We start from the raw sequence: 21,948 nt of genomic DNA, 5'->3' as shown, positions 1-21,948 counted from the left end.
TGCATTAATTAATGTTAGCAAACATGAATTTAGATGTCAATAATGCATTGGTAAATGTTGAACTATGATTTATAAGTGTTAGTGCATGTTAATAAATACATTACCTAATGAAGCCTTATCGTAAAGTGTGACCCGAGAAGTCAATACAAGAACAAAGATGTCTGTTTTAGCACGTGAGCTCAAGTATGCACAGGTATGTGTGTGTGTGTGTGTCATCTACAGTCTAAAACCGTCTCCTGTTTTCCCACGACCCTTGGGTCTGCATAGACGACAGATGTTAACAGATCATCTCACTGAGGAAAGGGGAGGTAGAAAAGATAGATTACAATAGATAGCACGAGTCTAGGAGGATGACAAGGAGGGATGAGTGTGGGGGAGTGGCTGTGATGAAGAGCAGAGGAAGAAGGAGTGGAGGGCAAAGATAAAAAAAACTGCAAAGAGAAAACGAGTGCTGACTTTCATTTCCAGCATGACTGAAGCTGCCGATTAGACCAAAGTTAGCAGCTGATTAATGTGGATTGAGTCGTATATTGAACTCTTACATACTTTATTTTGTATTTTTGATGATGATATATATATATATATACACACTGTAAAAAAATACTGCAGTCAAAAAAATGATTACTGCTGCATGTTCAAACTACCTGTTTAAAATAAGCTGAAACACAATACTTGTCATTTCTTTGACCAGTGTATTTGTTTTATCTTCAGTCCAGATAAGTTTATAAACCATTAAGTTAACTTAAGCATGCTGTGATGGGACAGCTTAATTAGCAAAAATGCAGTTTGTTGCTTTGCTCAGTGAGCAATAACTGTCCTAAAATGAGTTCTGAGATCATTCTCAGTCAACTGTATATATGTAACTCATGAAATATGCTTAAAATGGCTCTTTTAGTTCATTTAGCATAATTTCAAATAAAAATATAGCTGCAAGCAGCAATTAAGGGGCCAAGCACTTCATAGGCAGAATGAGCAAAGCAGTCCAGAGGCAGAATGAGCAAAGCAGTCCAGAGGTAGAATGAGCAAAGCAGTCCAGAGCAAGAATGAGCAAAGCAGTTCAGAGGTCAAAAGCAACAAGATTAGTAAGGAGCATCAGACAAAGTGAAACAGAGACTTCGAAATGTGCGACACATAATAGTCATACATGATATTATCAGACCTTTGAGTTTAAGTTAAATAAAAATACAAATGTATTTGTATATTTTTGCATTTATAAATACTCAACTTCATTTAATTGTGTTTTTCTTAAGTTGTTGCTAAACTAATTTGTTGGATGGAAATCCTGCCCTCAATTAAATTAAGTTTATCCAATGAGTTATTTTTGAGTGTGGGTTCTACACAATTCCTTCATGCTGTCCCAACCAAATTGATTATGTTAACTTAATAGTTTTTATAAATGGATAAGTGGACTGAGGGCAACGCAGTGGCGCAGTAGGTAGTGCTGTCACCTTTTGCATGTTCTCCCTGTGTTCGTGTGGGTTTCCTCCGGGTGCTCCGGTTTCCCCCACAGTCCAAAGATATGTGGTACAGGTTAATTGGGTAGGCTAAATTGTCCGTAGTGTATATGTGTGTGAATAAGTGTGTATGTGTTTCCCAGTGATGGGTTGCAGCTGGAAGGGCATCCGCTGCATAAAACAAACGCTGGATGAGTTAGCGGTTCATTCCGCTGTGGCGACCCCAGATTGATAAAGGGACTGAGCCGAAAAGAAAATGAATGAATGAATAAGTGGACTGAACATAAAACATTTAAGTTGTCGCAAAAAAATGTAAGAATTGTGTTAACTCATTTTAAATAAGTAGTTTGAACAAGCAGCAAAAGTCATTTTTTGAGCGTACTATTGTTCGGAAGTTTTTCAAATTATTATTATTTATTAAAATATATAATAGTTTATTCTAAAACATTTGTCAAACGCGTTCAGTAATAAGGAAGACATTAATAATGATTTCAAAATAACGTTGTTGTTTTTTTCTTCAATTTTCTAATGTTTACAAATCCCGAAATAAACAGGGTTTCCTCAAAAATATGATAATAATCACAAATGTTTCTTGAGCAGCAAATCAGCTTGATTGATTTCTGCAATATAATGTGATACTAAAGACTGAAGTAATGATGCTGAAAATGCTCATTTAGAAATAAAAAATTAAAACATATTTTTTAAATAGCATTAATAAATAACATTTCATAACATTTAAATCATAAATAACATTTAAAATAAACATTTAATTTCAAATATGGTTATTAATTGTAATAATATTTCACAATATTATTGTTTTATTGTATGTTTTAGTTCTGATAAATGCAGCCTTGGCCATAAACATTTAAAAAAAAGCTTTTGAAGGGTATTATTAAAATTGGTAACACTTTATTTTGATGGTCCATTTGAGTATTAGTAGACTGTCTGTTTAATATCTGCTGATGCTGCTCCTTCAACAGACATTTAACTGACTATAAGAGACTTTGCAAGTACATGACACTAGTCACTTAGCAAGTGACTAGTGTCATGTCATGTAAGTTACTTGTACTCAGCAAGTACAAGTAACTTACACTAACCCTAACCCCAACCTAACAGTCTACTTATAATCTAATGAGAATTAGTTGCAATGTAACTTAAATTCAACAAACGGACCATCAAAATAAAGTGTGACCTTAAAATCAGTACACATCAATTTAATATTAATGAGCGTGTAACTATTATCAATATGAATATTAATCTTGAATACAGTAAAAGTAATCACAAAATGCATTTTATTTAATGCACTGTAAAACCAATAAACATCAAAAAGCTTCTTTAAATCGTATGAACTACAAACCTTTGAAGGGTTTTGTAAAATTAAGACACATCAAGTAAATATTAATTAACTTATTAATTATTATCAATATGAATATTAATATTAAATAAATGTAATCACAAAACGCATTTTGTTAAATACACTGTAAAACAAATAAAAATCAAAAAGCTTCTTTTAATAGTATTAACCACAAACTTTTGAAGGGTACTATTAAAATTAATACCCATCAAGTTAATATTAATGAACATATTCACTATTATTAATATGAATATTAATCTTAAATAAATGTAATCACAAAACGCATTTTGTTAAATACACTGTGAAATGAATAAACATCAGAAAGCTTTTTTTAATCGTACAAACCACAAACTTTTGAAGGAGATCATAAAATTAAGACATTAAGTTAATATTAATTAACTTATCAATTAATATTAATATGATTATCATTAATATTAATATGATTATCAATCTTAAATAAAATAAAGATTATTACATAATGCATATTATTAAATGCATTGTAAAAATAATAAACATCAAGAATGTTAATTAGAAATTAAAGAGCATTACAGTAACAACATTTAGCACTGTTCATTTCAGGTACATAGGCTAATATCGAACTAAATATGAATTTATATAAAACAAAATACATGCATGCAGAAATAAATTATTTAACAGGCCTAACATGCACACTTACACAATTGTACTATTGTGCAATGAAACAATACTGTGCCGTTTACCGTGGCGCCGTTATGATGCACCATGGTATTTACAGTAAATGATGGAATACTATGGAAATTATGTGGTACTTTTTAGTTAGTGTAAGTACATGAGAAATGCTTTTGTGCGTTGTCTCTGTCCCAGATAACAGCGTTTGGAGTAACCCTGGTCAGACTCAGACTAATAGGATTATCTACATACTTTAATTAAGATTAAGTGGTGTAATAGGCTTTTCAAACAGTATGAGGTGTGAGAATGTGTGTGTGTGTGTGTGTGTGTGTGTGTGTGTGTGTGTGTGTGTGTTTGTGTGTGTGTGTGTGTTACATTTCTAAACTGTGTGGAATCTGAAAGTTCCTCCCTTTGAAAATGTATTGACAGGATTTATAGATGTTTTTGGAAAAATGCTCAGTGTTGTGCTTTTAATAAACAGGATGGCACTGTAAATGAACCTATAACTCATCAAATCCATTGCTTGTACTCACTTTTGTTTGTGCTGTTGATTGATGGATGTCCGATATGATGTCATGTCCTGGATGATGATGTCATCAAGGAAGTCACTCTTGTTATTTACTAGCAGAAAGTTTAATTTAAACGGTTAATGTAAACACAGATTTAAAAATTGCAGTTAAAATTGCAGATTAATTGCAAAGTTGTTTTTGAAGTTGACCAGTAATTTAATTGGTGAATAAAATGAATTACAGTGCAACTACCACCGGCTACTTTATTAGGTACACCTGTCCAACTGCTCGTTAACACAAATTTCCAATCAGCCAATGGCAGCAACTCAATGCATTTAGGCATGTACAGTAGACATGGTCTAGACGATCTGCTGCTGTTTAAATTGAGCATCAGAATGGGGAAGAAAGGTGATTTAAGTGACTTTGAACGAGACATGGTTGTTGGTGCCAGATGGGCTGGTCTGAGTATTTCAGAACCTGGTTTCTTGAACATGACAATGAGTTCACTGTACTCAAATGGCCTCCACAGTCACCAGAACTCAATCCAATAGAGCACCTTTGGGATGTGGTGGAAGGGGAGATTCACATCATGGATGTGCAGCCGTCAAATCTGCAGCAACTGCGTGATGCTATCATGTCAATATGTCAGTTGTAAATAGTCAGTTCTGAAGGCAAAAGGGGGTCCAACCCTGTACAAGTAGGTGTACCTCATAAAGTGGCTGGTGAGAGTATATTAACATCTTTTTTAAAATAATTAAATAATTCTTTTTTTTATATATCATTATTTTAAATTTTTTAGATTTTAATCAAAATGTTTGTTTTGTTCTTGTCACTTAATGTCATTTTCTATACTAAACAAAAGTCATTATACCTGAGCTCCAAATCAGCATATTAAAATGAAGATCATATAACACTCAAGACTAGAAAATGAAGCTTTTTTTTCAACACGTGAATGCACAAAATGCATTTAAACAGTTATTTACAATTCATTCATTCATTTTATCTCGGCTTAGGCCCAATCCCAAAACTTTTTTTTATTTTTGTACCCCCTTGGCCCTTAAAACTGAGTGTGAGTAGGAAAGGATTCAAAATTTACCCCTAAGAAATGGGACAGCACTACAGCACCTGCACACAGCATCATTTGTCATTGTGATCTCTTTCTTCATATGAGATCAGATGATCGTGACTGCTGTAGTTATTCCATTTGTGTTATTTTTTGGTATTTATCTTCAGGAAATCACTGAAGACATATATCATGTTATCATGAGGATATAATGTGGCAATAAGATCGTAATTATACTGTGCATTTAACACAGTGGCCATATTCATCATGTAAACACACCAAAACAACATTAACATTATAGCAGACACTGTAAAAAGGCCATTCCCAGACACTAGACTTTTCTGACAGGGTATTCGAGTGTCATTGAGTGACAGAATATTGTAGGACTGCTGTACAGGAGTTATTATTATGGACAGATCCCGAAATTTAGCGGTTTTTATTTTAGTGGGTTTTTTTTAAGCATGACGGTGAAACACGAACACGGTTATGAATGTATTAAAACGTGTTTGTTTGTTGTAAAAATTCGTAACAATGACTAAAACATACTAATTTGTGGGTCTCCTTACTTCCGGTTGTAACTATCCTGCCTTGGTGGCTGGTGTATCCTGGGAAATTTTCTTACCCCTTGATTTCGAGTGTGGTCCTGAAAAATCTTCATTTGAAGGGCTATTCACCCCTTCCCCTTAGCCCTACACCTTCAAGCTAAAGAGAATTGGGACACCCCTACCTCTTCACGGGAACGAGCAAAACAAGGGGTAAGGGGTAGAATTGGGAATGGGCTTTAGTCCCTAATTTATCAGCGGTCACCACAGCGGAATGAAACGCCAACTATTTCAGCATATGTTTTACGCAGCTGCAACCCAGAACTGGGAAACTATTTACAATTGAATAACTATAAAATATATATTTATTTATTAAATCAAGATTTATATATATATGTACTTTTAGATGAAGAAATACCCCTTTTTAAAATTTGACATGTTATATATTTATTTGCAGAACTAAACGTGTGAAATATCATTTATGAAACAAAGCGGATTCAGCTATAAAGCAGCAAATATGTCAGTAGTATGTGCATATGTGTATTAGTTAATCTAATACAATTTTGATGCACATCAAATGCCCTAGAAAGTTTGACAGTCCTACATCTTCCTCATATCAATCTATCTGTCCAACACAAAGCAAGAAAAAGAAAGGGAAAGTCTGTGTGTTTGCAAGGAAGAGTCTTCACATGCTGTGTTGTTTATGGTCAGGCCCAGAGGCAACAGATTCTCCGCTGTAAGAGCTAAAGCATGTGAAAGTCCTTGTGAACAGGTGTGTGTGTGTGTGTGAGAAAGTAAACAGATGTCCTCACACAAGAGTGAAAAAATGACATTTAAAAGCGTGAGCAGGTTTACAAGATGAGCTCAGAATGCTGGGGAGTGTTGTGTTGAAGATCTGCGCGAGTTTCTGCTCCAGACACAATAAAAAATCCATCCCAGCTGTTCATACGAGCTCCTGCATTCTTCTCACTTTTCAATAAATATATGGCATAAAGTTTAGTGGGGAATAGATGCTCGATTACGAACATCTTTTGAGAACTTCAATGTGTCACCTTTAGATTGTTGTCATTCAAAATAATGAACTTTGGATTACTTGTGCTATGAAAGAAAATAGGCGGCATGGTGGCTCAGGTCACTGGTTCGAATCCCAGCTGGGTCAGTTGGCATTTTTGTGTGGATTTTAAACGTTGTTTCCGTGTTGGCGTGGGTTTCCTCCGGGTGCTCTGGTTTCCCCCCACAGTCCAAAGACAGGCGGTATAAGTGAATTGGATTAACTAAATTGGCCGTAGTGTTAAGTGTGTGTGTGTGAATGTGAGAGTATATGGGTGTTTCCCAATGCTGGGTTGCGGCTGAAAGGGCATCCACTGCGTAAAACATATGCTGGAATAGTTGGCGGTTCATTCCGCTGTGGCGACCCCTGATGAATAAGGGACTAAGGTGAAGGAAAATTAATAAATGAGTGATATCATAATCCAAAAATCATCATGCCAGTTGTCATTTTTCAGTGATAAATTCTGAAGAGGACATGTTTTTGACTGGTTTGTAGGTTTTAGTTCCAGCACACATCAGCCTCTTACCTGAGAGTGTAAAGCACAGGACTTGTGCTTGATTGGCAGCTGTCATAATGTTCCTCAGACAGGATAACGGAGGTCTGATTTTTACGACAGGGTGGAGAAGAATCTCTGAAGCAATAACATAGTTTAACTCTCCTGCTCTCCGCAATCTTTAAGTGCTGTTGGTGTAAAAACAGAGAAACGTCTGTCAGCTTTACATATCCCAGCGTTTATTGGGCCACCTATGGCGAAGTATGCATTAACTAGATGTACCACACACACACACACATATAAAAAATTTTATCAATAAAAATAAGAAAACAATATATATATATATAAAAGCACACACAGTTGAAGTCATAATTATAAGCCCCAATTTTTTTTGCCCCAAAAGAATTTTTGTTTTACCGAGAGAAGATTTTTCTCAACACATTTCTAATTATAATAGTTTTAATAACTCATTTCTAATAACTGATTTATTTTATCTTTGTCACGATGACAGTAAATAATATTTGACTAGATATTTTTCAAGACACTTCTATACAGCTTAAAGTGACATTTAAAGGCTTAACTAGGTTAATTAGGTTAACTAGTTGTATAACGATGGTTTGTTCTGTAGAATATCGAAAAAAATAGCTTGAAGGGGCTAATGATTTTGACCTTAAAATGTTTTTTAAAAAATTAAAAACTGCTTTTATTCTAGCCAAAATAAAACAAATAAGACTTTCTTCAGAAGAAAAAATATTATCAGACATTCTGTGAAAATTTCCTTGCTCTGTTAAGCTCTGTTAATAATTCTGATTTTAACTGTATATATAAAATATTAATAATAATAATGATAATAATTATATATATATATATATATATATATACATATGTGTGTGTGTGTGTGTGTGTGTGTGTGTGTGTGTGTGTGTGTGTGTGTGTGTGTGTGTGTGTGTGTGTGTGTGTGTGTGTGTGTGTGTGTGATAAATGCAATTTGAAATAATAATTTGATTGTACCATTAAAAAATTTTTATAATCCAGCTAAATTAACATATAATTCCGTATTTTTTGAAATTTGATGCAAAGATGAAACAATACAAAATATAGCTTTATAAAATGTACCTATATCTTAGTTTAACAATCTAAATATTATAAACTTTTGAGGATTTAAGATGATGAGTGCTGAACAAATCATCACCTTCTTGTAAAACGGATCCATTTGAAGGATTAATTAAATTAAAATGCATTCATCATGTTATTACATGCTTATATGCAGCTATTTGAACTCTTTTGTTCCTCTTTTTCAGGATGTCCAGGAGAGAAGAAAACTGAATTTCTGACCAGTGTGTTGGACGCATTATCCACAGACATGGTGCATGCAGTAACCGACCCGGCTGCTGGCGGCAGGTAAACAACAAACGGACAACTGATTAATGCACATGTAATGGACCAGTTCGTGAATTTAAGTAACCCTGTGAGGTGTAAGAATATTTTCTTAGTTTGTAAGATGACCGACTGACTGACTGTAATCACTGATTCAGGCTGCTCTCAAAAGCTAACAAAAGCAAAACTTCAACTTTTAACCTTCTGGGAACTGAGGGTATTTTGGGGTCCTGGAGAAGTTCTGATGTGCCCTTATATTTGTGCTTTTTCCAGTTGCTTATAAACATTTAAGTGGCTAAAGTCTGTACCCCACTGTAAACAGCTCAACCTGGGCTACAATAAGACGTTAGCAACATTTATGTACAAGATTGTATGTTTGAGAAAGAAGGGGTTAGTGATAACACGAAAAATTTGAACTCACTGAAATAACTCGCATGAAAAACACATTGTTTGTTCACAAGACTTTTGAGAAGTGGGCCATATGGTGGCTCAGTGGTTAGCATTGTCGCCTCACAGCAAGAAGGTCACTGGTTCGAGTCCCAGCTGGGCCAGTTGCCATTTCTGTATGGAGTTTGCATGTTCTCCCCGTGTTGTCGTGGGTTTCCTCCGGGTGCTCCTGTTTACCCCACAGTCCAAAGACCTACTCTATAGGTAAATTGGGTAAGCTAAATTAGCTGTAGTGTATTAGTGTGTGTGATTGTGAGAGTGTATGGGTGTTTCCCAGTACTGGGTTGTGGCTGGAAGGGCATCTGCTGCGTAAAACATATGCCGGAATAGCTGGCAGTTCATTCTACTGTGGCGACCCCTGATAAATACTAAGCCGAAGAAAAATCAATGAATAAATGAATGAAAAGCTCTATGGCTCATTTGTGAGGAGGCGTGAACTATTATTACTAATGCAGTGACTAATGCAGGCCTGCATAATGAAAGTGAGGAAAATATTCACAGATTCAGCTGTTTTATTTCCTATGCGTTTGCCAGTCATATTGACAGAAGACACAGAAAGAGAAAGTACTCCCTGTCTGTTTTACCAATTTTACACAAATATATCGTTTTGTTGTAATTATGAATACACACAAATACAAATAGACCCATTACAGTTTTTAAATCTATGTTTCAAAAATGACAGGGTATTTTAAGCTCATTTTAAGGCATACAGTTCTTTGTACGTTTGCTGACCACAGGGGGTTAAAGTAAAACTACTTTTTTTGAGTAATAGGCTCGTTTTACAACTCCCCTAAAGTCAAACAGTTGAGTTTTTAACATATTTGAATCCATAGAACTGATCTCGGGGTTTGACGGGAGCACTTTTAGCTTAGCTTAGCATTAATTATTGAATCAGATTAGACCATTAGCATTTACCTAAAAAAAAAACTCAACTTTTTGAGAACATATGCTTTCTCTGAAGCATTGCAGAAAACATGTATATCAGTGATGGAGAAGATATTGTTGCATGCTGGCATTTAACACCTAGGCAGAGGCGAAAAGTATCGAATTATGTTTACTCACGTTACTGTACTTGACTGTTTTTTTTGTGAATTTGTACTTTTTAGAGTAGTGTTTAAAATCTGTCATTTTACCTTTACTTAAGTATGATTTGCCTAAAGTTTTGCTACATTTTAGATCCGTTACTGAGTAAAAAATACATATATAAAGCAATGCAACGGAAAAAGAAAAAGAAAAAATGTGCCGGGAAACCACGTCACTGCAATAACAGAGTAAAAAAATTATCTGCAGGTAAAATAGTTTGTCTATTTACTGTTGCTGGAGTTGGATTTATTGCCGGATTTTAGAAAGTTTTCAGCTAAATGCCTATCATTCCCCATAATGACAATATAAATACACTTGCATATTTCCTACTCTTTGTGGCGCATATCCCGTAATGTATATGAATTGTTGAGTTTTGGTAATTTTCCTATTTAAAGCTTGACTCTTCTGTAGTTTCATCATTTAAGACTGAAGGAAAGTAAATTTCTATTTTCTAGGCTAACATGTCTAGGAACTATTCTCCTAAATGTTTTGAGTGAGATGCTAATGGTCTAATTTATGCTAAGCTAATGTAAAAGTGCTCTTGTCAGATCCAGAGATCAGCTAAATGGATTCAAAAATGGTAAAACTCAACTGTTTAACTCTTGGGGAGTTGTAAAATGAATTAATTTACAAAAAAAGTGGAGTGTTCTTTTAACGCATGGCAAGTTTGACTAAAAGTTGTGCGTTAAAATCATGATCAAACTATTGTGAATTCTTCCCCAGGATGTTGGAGCCAGACCCCAGCCACACACTGGAAGAGCGAGTTGTTCACTGGTATTTCAGCCAGCTTGACAAGAATTCCAGCGGCGATATCGGAAAGAAAGAAATCAAACCGTTCAAGCGTTTACTCCGCAAGAAATCTAAGCCCAAGAAGTGCGTGAAGAAGTTTGTGGAGTACTGCGACATCAGCAATGATAAAGCCCTGTCTCTGCAGGAACTGATGGGCTGTCTGGGTGTCACTAAGGAAGAGGGTGAGTCTCACTGTTTCCTGTTTCAAGGCATTTACACACTAGATTTAAAGGGATATTTCACCCAAAACTGAAAATTATGTTTTCTTACAGTTTACTTCTTACAAGCCTTTATGAGTTAAACATCAGGTAAACACAAAAGAAGATATTTTAAAGAAAGATGGAAAACTGTAACCATGTTTTTTAATGTTCAACAGAATAAAGAAACTCAAAAAGGTTTGAAACCAATTGAGGGTATGTAAATAGCGAGCAGATTTAAATCTTTTGAGTGAATGTATCCCTTTAAGTTATGCTGAGAATAGTTTGATTTGACATGATAGAGAAAAAAAGCACAAGTGACGTTCCATTGAATGCATGTTTTAATGCAATTTACATTGAAATGCAAATTAAATTTGTGACTGGTGAGATTTTTAAAGCTTTTAAAAGAAGTGTCTTTTGCATTTATTTAATCAAAATACAGCCAAAACAGTAAAATATTGCAATAGTTGTTTTTGATTTTAATATATTTTATAATGTAATTTATTCCTGTGATGCAAAGCTTAATTTTCTGCATCATACTCCAGTCTTCAGTAGCACGTAACAGTAGCACGTAACAGTAGCTCGATCCTTTAGAATTAATTCTAATCTGGGGATTTTGGCATATTTTATTCTTTTATTTAACCCCCCTGTCATGTTCACCTCCCGTCCCCTTACTTTAGTGTTCCAGTCAAAATTGACCGGTTCTACATTTTTTATGTCTCAAAGTAGTGTTTAACATGAATTTATAGAATTACACATAAAATAACTGCAGTGAAAATACAAATACTGAGGGAGTGAGTTGGGGTGGTGTACAGTATATGGGGATGTTTTTTTCTCTGATGGATGAATATTGCCTGGATACTCATTCATTTCCAATGGCGGTCACTTTTGACCGGGAACACCACAGGTGTAACAATATTGACTAAATCACTCAAAAATCAATGAAAGAGGTGATAATCGCTTTTATATGTTCAAATAGTGTGGAGGATGTCATTAGGCCTTAAGGCAATCAGATGTAAAACACACTATTTAAGAGGGTTTTAAATTGTAAATTGGTCTGATTTTACCCGAACAAGACAGGAAGGTTAATCAATATTGAATCTTGCTTTTTAATTTTGTGGAAACAGTAATGAATTTTGCTGAACGAAGTAGAAACGTATAGCACTCAAACTAAATTGAAATCTTGGAAAACTTTAATTTTATTAAATTAATTGTTCAAATTTCCTTCAGTAAGTCTTGATGCCTTCAAGATTCCAAAGTGAACAATTTTTTTCTTATAACTTTCCCTCCCCAATACTTTTTTTAAAATCATAATATTCCATGTTTTAAACTTTGTCTTCACATGTTTAATTTTGAAGTCACACAAAGTATCTCAAGTCTTCATAAGATATATTTTACATTTTGGGAATCAGTGCCTAATAATCCTGTTTACAGAAAAGTGTAATTTACCATTACTGATATAACCGTGAGCGGATTCAACCAAAATAGACTAATGTTAAAGAGGGTCCAAGTGTTTTAACTATTTTTTGACTGAAGATACTGAGGAAGATACTGATTGTATAAACTCTAGTGTTCTTGGTTTAGTCTTGTTCGAAGACTGTGTGGTCGTTTTAATAACCATGAGCACTTGTGTTTGTTTAATAACTTTCTGAGAAACAAGCTGTATTGCTGTCATGTAATGAAGTACAGGCTTGTAAAACGTTCTCATTCCTTTTTCCTCAGGGGCAAAAACAGGTGAAGGCACAACATCTAGTAAACTGGTGAGTTAATGTCAGTGGCTGTTAACATTCACAACATGCATTCCAGCCTTCTCTCTCACTGAGCAGTAGACTGAAATTACTAATATACAAGAGGACCGCTGCATTTATAATTAGGATGACCAGATTTTTTCAGAGTGAAATACAGAATGAACAGTTGGGATCAAGGTTTCAAGGCTAGCAAAACTAGCCCAAAATTAGATCAGTTGCCACTAAAAAATAGCTCAATGCCTAGATAAAACTAGCCCAAATCTAGTCTAAATGGTCAGTTGAAACTAGCCCAATGGCTGGTCAAAACTAGCCCAAATGGCTAGTCAAAACCGGCCCAAAACTAGCCCACAAATACCAGCCAAACTAGCCCAATGGGCTGTCAAAACTGACCTGATGGCCAGTCAAAACAATGGCCAAAAAACTTTCCCAAAACTTGCCAAAAGGGTCAGTTAAAACTAGCCCAAAATGGACAGTTAAAACTTGCCCAATGGTAGGTGAAAACTAGCCCAAACAGCCAGTCAAAACTAGCCCAAAATGTGTCCACATGGTCAGTTAAAACTAGCCCAAATGGCCAGTCACAACTGGCCCAAAACTAGCCCACAATTGCCAGTCAAACTAGCCCCATGGCCAGCCAAAACTGACCTGATGGCCAGTCAAAACAATGGGCAAATTCCTTGTCCAAAACTAGCCAAAAGGGTCAGTTAAAACTAGTCAAAAATTTACAGTTAAAAATTGCCCAATGGCGGGTCAAAACTAGCCCAAGACTACCCCAAATGACCAGTCAAACTAGCTCAATGGCCAAATAAAACGTGCACAAAACTAGCCCACAATTACCAGTCAAAACTAACCAAATGGCCAGTCAAAACTATTGCAGTCAATTATGGCCAGTCAAAACCAGCCCAAAACTAACCCAAAGGGCCAGTCAAAATTAACCCAATGGGCAGTCACAACTAGCACAAAATTAGCTCAATGGCCAGCCAAAACTAGCCCAAAACTAATCCAAATGGCCAATCAAAATTAGCCCAATGGTCAGTTAAAACTAGCCCATTGGCCAGATAAAACTAGCCCAAAACGAGTTCATAATTGCCATTCAAATCTAACCCAATGGTCTGTCAAACTAGCACAAACCTAGCCCAAAAGGTCAGTCAAAACCAGCCCAAAGCTGTTCCAAATTATTAGTCAAAATTAGCCCAATGGCCAGTTAAAACTATCCCAAATGGCCAGTCAAAAAAGCACAAAACTAGTTACCATTCAAATCTAACCCAATGGCCAGTCAAAACTAGCACAGAACTAGGCCAATGGCCAGTCAAAATTAGCCAAAATGGCCAGTCAAAACTAGCCAAATGGTCAATAAAAACCAGCCCAAAACTAGTCCAAATGGCCAGTCAAAATTAGCCCAATAGCCAGTTAAAACTAGCCCAATAGCCAGATAAAACTAGCCCAAATAGCCAGTCAAAACCAGCCCAAAATTACTTTGCAATTACCATTCAAATCTAACCCAATGGCCAGTCAAAATTAACCCAATGGCCAGATTAAACTAGCTCAAAACTAGTCCACAATTACCATTCAAACTAATACTAGCAATATGGACATAAGTAAAAAACAAAACATAATATTTTTATATATAATAAGCAGGGGCATTACAACAAGAGATGAAATCACATCTGATCATCCTATTTATAACTAATGACAAACATTTGTTTTCATCATCTGACTTTTTACAGAACCTGTCAAAGAAACAAGGCTAAAGTGGGTGCTACGATTGTTCCCACTCCTGTCCCGCAGATACGACCCCACCAAAACGACGACGGAAACCATAGTCTTTGCACTTTGTACTTTAAAAACAATGTAAATTCACTTTTGTAGAAAAGTAAGGTATTTAAACAGACTGCTGAATATGTGAATGATGTAGTTAGCATTTGTATGTCTTTACAACAACATCAAAAAGAATAATAATAATAATTTAACACATACAATGTATGTGTCCTTTTGTGAGTCTAAAATAAGTATACTTTTCTAAGTTGTACAAGTTGTATTACATGTTGCATTTGTCAAGGCCATCTTTTTTTGTTAAGTATTTTTTATTTGTCTTTTCTTCTGCTAATTTCTGGATAGTTTGTAATGCATCTAAACCTCGACTTTTGTTAGTTTTTATACCAACTACTGCCTGTGCTTGGAATTATTACAGATTATAGTCCTGTACCACACATGGAATGGGAAACAGATAATTTTGTTGAAAGTTCTTCATGATGATTAGAAATAAAGAAGTCTTTTATAATATTTTGCATTCTTGTTATTGATCAAGTAATGGTGTGTTCACACTTGACAGGTTTAGTTCATTTACACTACACTACCTGACAAAAGTCTTGTCGCCTATCCAAGTTTTAGGAACAACTCTTGTCAAGTCTTGTCACTTAACAGAAATAATGTACAGTATAGAATATAAAGTCATGGTGCAGTGGAAAAAGAATGAATATTGTGTATGACTCCCATGAGCTTGGAGGACTGCATCCATACATCTCTGCAATGACTCAAATCACTTATTAATAAAGTCATCTGGAATGGCAAAGAAAGCGTTCTTGCAGGACTCCAGAGTTCATCAAGATTCTTTGGATTCATCTTCGATGCCTCCTCAATCTTATCCCTGACATGCTCAATAATGTTTATGTCTGGTGACTGGGCTGGCCAATAATTTTTAATGTGGAGGCTGAAGTATAAAAAGGAATGCTATCCTGCTGAAGAATTTGCCCTCTCCTGTGGTTTTTAATGTAATGGGCAGCACAAATGTGTTGATCGCTCAGGCTGTTGATGTTGCCATCCACTCTGCAGATCTCTCGCACACCTCCATACTGAATGATACCTCAGGCTGTTGATGTTGCCATCCACTCTGCAGATCTCTCGCAAACCCCCATACTGAATGTAACTCCAAACCATGATTTTTTCTTCACCAAACTTGACTTCTATGAGAATCTTGGGTCCATGCAGTTTCCAATAGGTCTTCTGCAGTATTTGTGATCATTGGGATGCAGTTTAACAGATGATTCATCTGCCACTTTTCCAAATGATCAACTAGAAGTCAAGTTATTATTTGTTGCTTTTGTCAGGTACCTGACAAGACTTAAGTCAGGTAGTGTATATGGCCCTGTTTGCACCTGGAATTAAGATGTATTGTCGTTGATCCGTTCACAAGTAGACAACGCTAAGTACAGGTGCAAACAGGGTGTGAAACTTTTTGGGCTTGTCCACATTCAACCACTTTGAGATGTTGTTAAAAACATATTCGATCAGATTGATCTAACAGTGCAAATATAATTGTGGTTTAATTCAGACCTCTAAACTATCCAAAAACATGGATATTCAAAGGACAGGAAGCTCAAACTGATATAGATTCAATCTTAAAAAATGACTGTGTGAACCAAAGTCAACCAAAACTAAGGCCCAATGCCAATTCTATTTTTGTACCCCTTCCCCTTGGCCCTTAAAACAGAGTGTGAAGGGGAAGGGCTTTATAATTTACCCCTAAGAAATGGGACATCACTACAACATCTGCACACGTCATCATATGTCATCGCGATCTCTTGCTTCATATGAGATCAGATGATCGTGACTGCTGTAGTGATTCCAGCTGTGTTATTATTTGATATTTATGTACAGGAAATCACTGAAGGCATATGTCATGTTATCATGAGGATATAATGTGGCAATAAGCTCGTAACTGTACTGTGTATCTACACCATGGCCATATTCATCATGTAAATACACCAAAACAACATTACATTATAGCAGACACTGTAAAAAGCTCATTCGCAGCCACTAGACTTTTCTTACAGGGTATTCGAGTGTCATCGAATGTCGGAATGCCGTGGGACTGCTTTACAGAAGTTATGATTATGGATTATAGATTGCGAAATTTAACGTTTTTTATTTTAGCGTTTTTTTAAAGCATGATGGTAAAACATGAACGTGGTAATGTATATATTAAAACATATGCTTGTTTCTTGTAAAAAATCACAATAATGACAAAAAATACTAATTTGTGGATCTCTTTACTTCCGGGTGTAACTATCCCGCCGTTGTGGCTGGTGTATTCTGGGAAATTTTCTTACCCCTTGATTTCGAGTGTGGTCCTGAAAAATCTTCATTCGAAGCGGTATTTACCCTTTCCCCTTAGCCCTACACCTTCAAGCTAAAGAGAATTGGGACACCCCCACCCCTTCACGGGAACGCGGAAAACAAGGGGTAGGGGTAAGGGGACGGGCTAAGGGGTAGAACTGGGCTAGGTACCCCTTCGAACCAAGGGGTAAGAAAATTTCCCCTAATACACCACCTACAACGGCAGCATGGCTGCACTCGGAAGTAAGGAGATCCACAAGTTAGTATTTTTTGTCATTATTACAAATTTTTACAACCAACAAACACATGTTTTAATACATTCATAACCGCGTGTGTGTTTTACCGTCATGCTTTAAAAAAACGCTAAAATAAAAACTGCTAAATTTTGAAAATTCTATAATCCATAATAATAACTCCTGTACAGCAGTCCTACAACATTCTGTCACTCGATGACACTCGAATACTCTGTCAGAAAAGTCTAGTGGCTGGGAATGGCCTTTTTACAGTGCCTGCTACAGTATAATGTTAATGTTGTTTTTGGTGTGTTTACATGATGAATATGGCCACTGTGTAAATGCACAGTATAATTACAAGCTTAATGCCACATTATATCCTCATGATAACATGATGTATGTCTTCAGTGATCTCCTGAAGATAAATACCAAAAAATAACACAACTGGAATAACTACAGCAGTCGCCATCATCTGATCTCATATGAAAAAAGAGATCACAATGACATATGATGACGTGTGCAGGTGCTGTAGTGCTGTCCCATTTCTTAGGGGTAAATTTTGAAGCCCTTCCTCTTAACACTCTGTTTCAAGGGCCAAGGGTAATGGGAAGGGGAAGAGTTACAATGAAAGAATTGGGATTGGGCTTAAACGCATCACTCATTTCTTCTTCTTTTGTGTGTGTTTTTTTACTGCATGGCCAAATTAACCAAGATAACTAAATTAGAAGTGTGAACAGCATATATCCTCAAATACTGGATTGCCATGCATAAACAATATTACTATAATACATATTCTGTCCAAATTTAAATTGAGATGCACTATTATTTCGATCATTATCTTGGGATGAAGCTGTACTTCCTTCAGTGACCTCAATCTGACCTCATTTCTTTAGCTCCGGGTGTCGTTTGTGGTAAGCAGATCTGGCTCTGTGAGATTAGATGGTGGGTACTGGTTTAACACTGCAGGGAACATAAAGAAAGGAATCAGCTCAGTTCAGGATTTTAAAATGACCCAGCCATGAACAGATAAAACTAGTAGTCAGAACGTGCAAGGTTTTTTAAATATCCTCTAACAAAAATACTTGTAATACTGTAATCAAAAATATCAAAATAAGTGGTAAGACTGTCAGCTTCACATCTATCAGTGGTGTATCTCTATGAGAAACAAATAAATAAGTTGCCATTGTTTGCGAAACTGAACATTTTCTGTTCTCTATGAGGCTGCATTTACTATATCAAAAAACACTAACATTGTGAAATATATACACTGTAAAACCCAACAGTCAACTTTATCAAATGAAATGAGTGTAAACTCAAAATTTACTGAAAGTTAATTCTACTCATTCGAAAAGAGTTTTGAACTCAGTTTTGAAGGTAATGAGTTAATTAAATACCTCATTACTTCACCTTAAATGGAGTAAATTCACAGTAGCTACTCATATAGATTAGTTTTTTTTTACTCAAATGGTTTGTTGCAATCGGTTTCCTCAAATGGTTTGAGTTGCCTTAACTTATTGGGTTTTACAGTACTCAGTTGGTTTAAGTTCTCCTCATTTATCTGCTTAAACGTTATACAATGACTTGCCTAATTACCCTAACCTGCCTAATTAACCTAGTTAAGCCTTTAAGGGCCTACTCACACTATGCTATCCGAACCATGCCCAGGTCCGTTTCCTGGATCGTTTGAGAAGTGAGTGCTCTGGGGGCTAATAATTCAGGGGGCTATTTATTCTGACTTTAACTGTATATAAAGGAAATCTATAACTTGGAAAACATCAAGTATTAAACAACATATTTTAGCATATTTAAATACATTAAAATGAAAAATGTGTGATCGTTCACTTACCACAATTTTTTTCTTACCTTTACACCAACCAGACAATGATATACAGTATTTACCAGAATAAGCAGAATCCAAACATTTCTATGAAACGTCTAGACACTGAATATTGTACATTGCAAAGAGAATTCAGGTGAAAAATGAAACTAACTGAAAATGGAGTTTATGGTAGTCAGATTGGTAGTCAAATCTGGTGTTGTGTCCAAGTGTCCCTGTGTTTTCATTACAGCAGCACCTGTGCTAGACTCAAAACACCCATCCTGCAAATAATCTTACAGCAACAAACTAAAACATCTAAACAAATCACTACAGCTGCCATAGCAGGTTCACTTTTCTATCTATCTATCTATCTATCTATCTATCTATCTATCTATCTATCTATCTATCTATCTGTCTGTCTGTCTGTCTGTCTGTCTGTCTGTCTGTCTGTCTGTCTGTCTGTCTGTCTGTCTGTCTTGTCTGTCTGTCTGTCTGTCTGTCTGTCTGTCTGTCTGTCTGTCTGTAATTAGTGTGAGATGTAGGTGGGCTCTGTATGTGTGTGTGTGTGTTTAAGGTCAGCTGACCTCTGCAAACACACCTGTGGATGTTGTGAAGGCCGTCGGTGTGTTTTGACATATGCTGTGTCTCTTTCAACATGACCAGCATCCCTCAATCCCACACACTCATCAGCATGACTCTCTCCTGCGCAGATATCAGGTTACTGTCAGGTGCGTCACACACTCTCTCACACACTCACCGTAAACAGTTCCTATAGGTCATTTCATGGTGCTTAAATCAAGAAGTCTAATTTATTAACCCTGCTGTGATTTTTTTTTTAAATTTTCAATATTCCCCATGTACTGTTTAACAAACCAAGGACATTTTCACAATATTTCCTATAATACATTTCTTCTGTAAAAGCAATTTTAAGGTCAATATTATTAGCCCCCTTAAGATTTTTTTTTCTCAGATTGTCTACAGAACAAACCATCGTTATACAATGACTTGCCTAATTACCCTAACCTGCCTAATTAACCTAGTTAAGCCTTTAAGGGCCTACTCACACTATGCTATCCGAAACATGCCCAGGCCCGTTTCCTGGATCGTTTGAGAAGTGTGAGTGCTCTGAATCGGACTCAGGCATGGTTCACTTGGCCGGCCCTGGCCCGGTTGGAAGAGGTGTGCCTGAGCCCAGTTCACTTGGGCTTTGGCACAGTATGCTTGTGTGTGAGTGCAAAACGCGCCAAAGCCCGAAACTGAAAGCGAGATGTGACGTTTAAGGCACTGTTTCATATGCGTTTATTAATCATTCTTACTGTTCACTGAACGCAAACTGTCGTAGATTATTGAAGACGCAAACCTCTCACTGCATGAAAGCTCTGCACCTTCAGCAAACCTCCTAATTCCTGCAGCACGAGGATTTTATGATTGTTTATGAGCGTTAAAAGTGGCTGATCTCTTCGGCGAAATATTTGACTGACTGTCGCTGCATATCAAATGACTTAAACGACAATATAACTAAAGAAATCTCCACTGTGCTGAATGAGAGTGCTTCTGACCAGCGCATCAACGATGACGTAAACGTGCCCAGGCCCGAATGTAATGTGAGTGTGGGCCATCGGGGGAGATGGGAGGGGGGACATGAGCGTGCTTTGGCCCGGTTCAAGGCAACTGTACATAGTGTGAGTACGCCCTAAATTGCAAGTTAAGCGTAATAGTAATATCTTGAAAAATATCTAGTAAAATATTATTTACTATCATCATGGCAAAGATAAATGAAATCAGTTATTAGAAATGAGTTATTTAATCTAATATGTTTAGACATGTGCTGGAAAATTGGGAGGAAAATATGCAGGGGGCTAATATTAATTAAATGATAATAAAATATGAATAAAAATTATATATAATTTAATTCACAAAAAAATATCAGGGCAATCAGGGTTAAAAAATGTAAAACACAAACAGCTGCACTCCAGTCATTTAAAAGCAATTGCATATGACTGAAGCAATTACGAGACTGTCATAACCTTTTCAAGTTATGCAATAGTTTAAACACACAACAGCTTAAAGCATTTTAAATGTAAAATAAAATAAATAAATATAAAAAAATTGAAAATAAAAAATATATTTTTTTTAGAAAATAAATAAATATAAAAAAAACATTTTAATAAAGAACAAAAATAAAGAATAAATACAGTTAAAATAAATAAATATAAAATGCATTTTAATAAATCACAAAAAAGAATAAACACATTTTTGAAAATAAATAAAAAAATTATAAATAGTATAAATAAATAAAAAATATATTAATTTTAGAAAATGTCCCCAATTATCTTTTACTGAACAGTACTTACAGTTTTTCTCAGTCGCTTTGGTGCATTTTTCACAACACTATTTACATTTGCACAACAGTTAATACATTTTTTAAAACAATTAGTACAAACTGCAAAATCTAGTTGATAACCTGCAAAAGCGTGTCACTTGGTCAAAATGGATAGCTCATTCCTCAAATGCAAGTATTGATGTCAATGAAAGTGTCAGTGTCATCAAGATAAAAAGTCTGGACACCATTGTTTATGAACAAGATAGTCAAATGGCTTTGTCATGTTTTCATTATGACAGTTTAACCTGTTCATTTTTTCCAATGCAATAAAGTCCGATTTTGGTGACACCTCCTGAAAATGCTCAAGACAGCACTATATACTGATTGCACAGCCTTTTAAAAACTACAGTAAAGTTAGACATCAATGCATTTAGTAAGGTATCTGAGTACAAGACACTGAATATGTTAGTTTCACAGTTTTACTGCATTTGCTCTTTGCAATTCTAATTTATTCACCGCATTGTGCAAAAGAATAAACACACCCTTATTTACAACAAACATAAACTTCCTTTGGGTAGAGTTGTGCACAACTGTAAGCAATATTGCAGTACATATTGGAACTGAACCTACAACACACACAGGTCTGTAAATCATTCATGAAAATGTTTAATTTAAAAGACATTTTAAGGAAAAAAAGATTTCAAG

At 35.7% G+C, this 21,948-nt stretch overlaps 1 protein-coding gene across 2 annotated transcripts in view; it reads left to right on the top strand.

Annotated features, from left to right (window-relative positions):
- smoc2 (SPARC related modular calcium binding 2) overlaps window positions 1–15,035 on the top strand; it is a 94,682-nt gene extending 79,647 nt beyond the window's left edge. For both annotated transcript variants that reach the window (XM_056470870.1, XM_056470871.1), the window contains exons 10-13: window positions 8,416–8,515; window positions 10,745–10,992; window positions 12,730–12,767; window positions 14,480–15,035. In XM_056470870.1, the coding sequence (XP_056326845.1) occupies window positions 8,416–8,515; window positions 10,745–10,992; window positions 12,730–12,767; window positions 14,480–14,503 (410 nt within the window). In that variant the 3' untranslated portion in view covers window positions 14,504–15,035. The remainder of the gene's footprint in view (window positions 1–8,415; window positions 8,516–10,744; window positions 10,993–12,729; window positions 12,768–14,479) is intronic.
- Window positions 15,036–21,948: the final 6,913 nt, after the last annotated feature.

This window comes from Danio aesculapii, chromosome 13 (assembly GCF_903798145.1).
Source record: "Danio aesculapii chromosome 13, fDanAes4.1, whole genome shotgun sequence".
NCBI lineage: Eukaryota > Metazoa > Chordata > Actinopteri > Cypriniformes > Danionidae > Danio > Danio aesculapii.
This window is presented reverse-complemented; position numbering and strand designations above follow the sequence as displayed.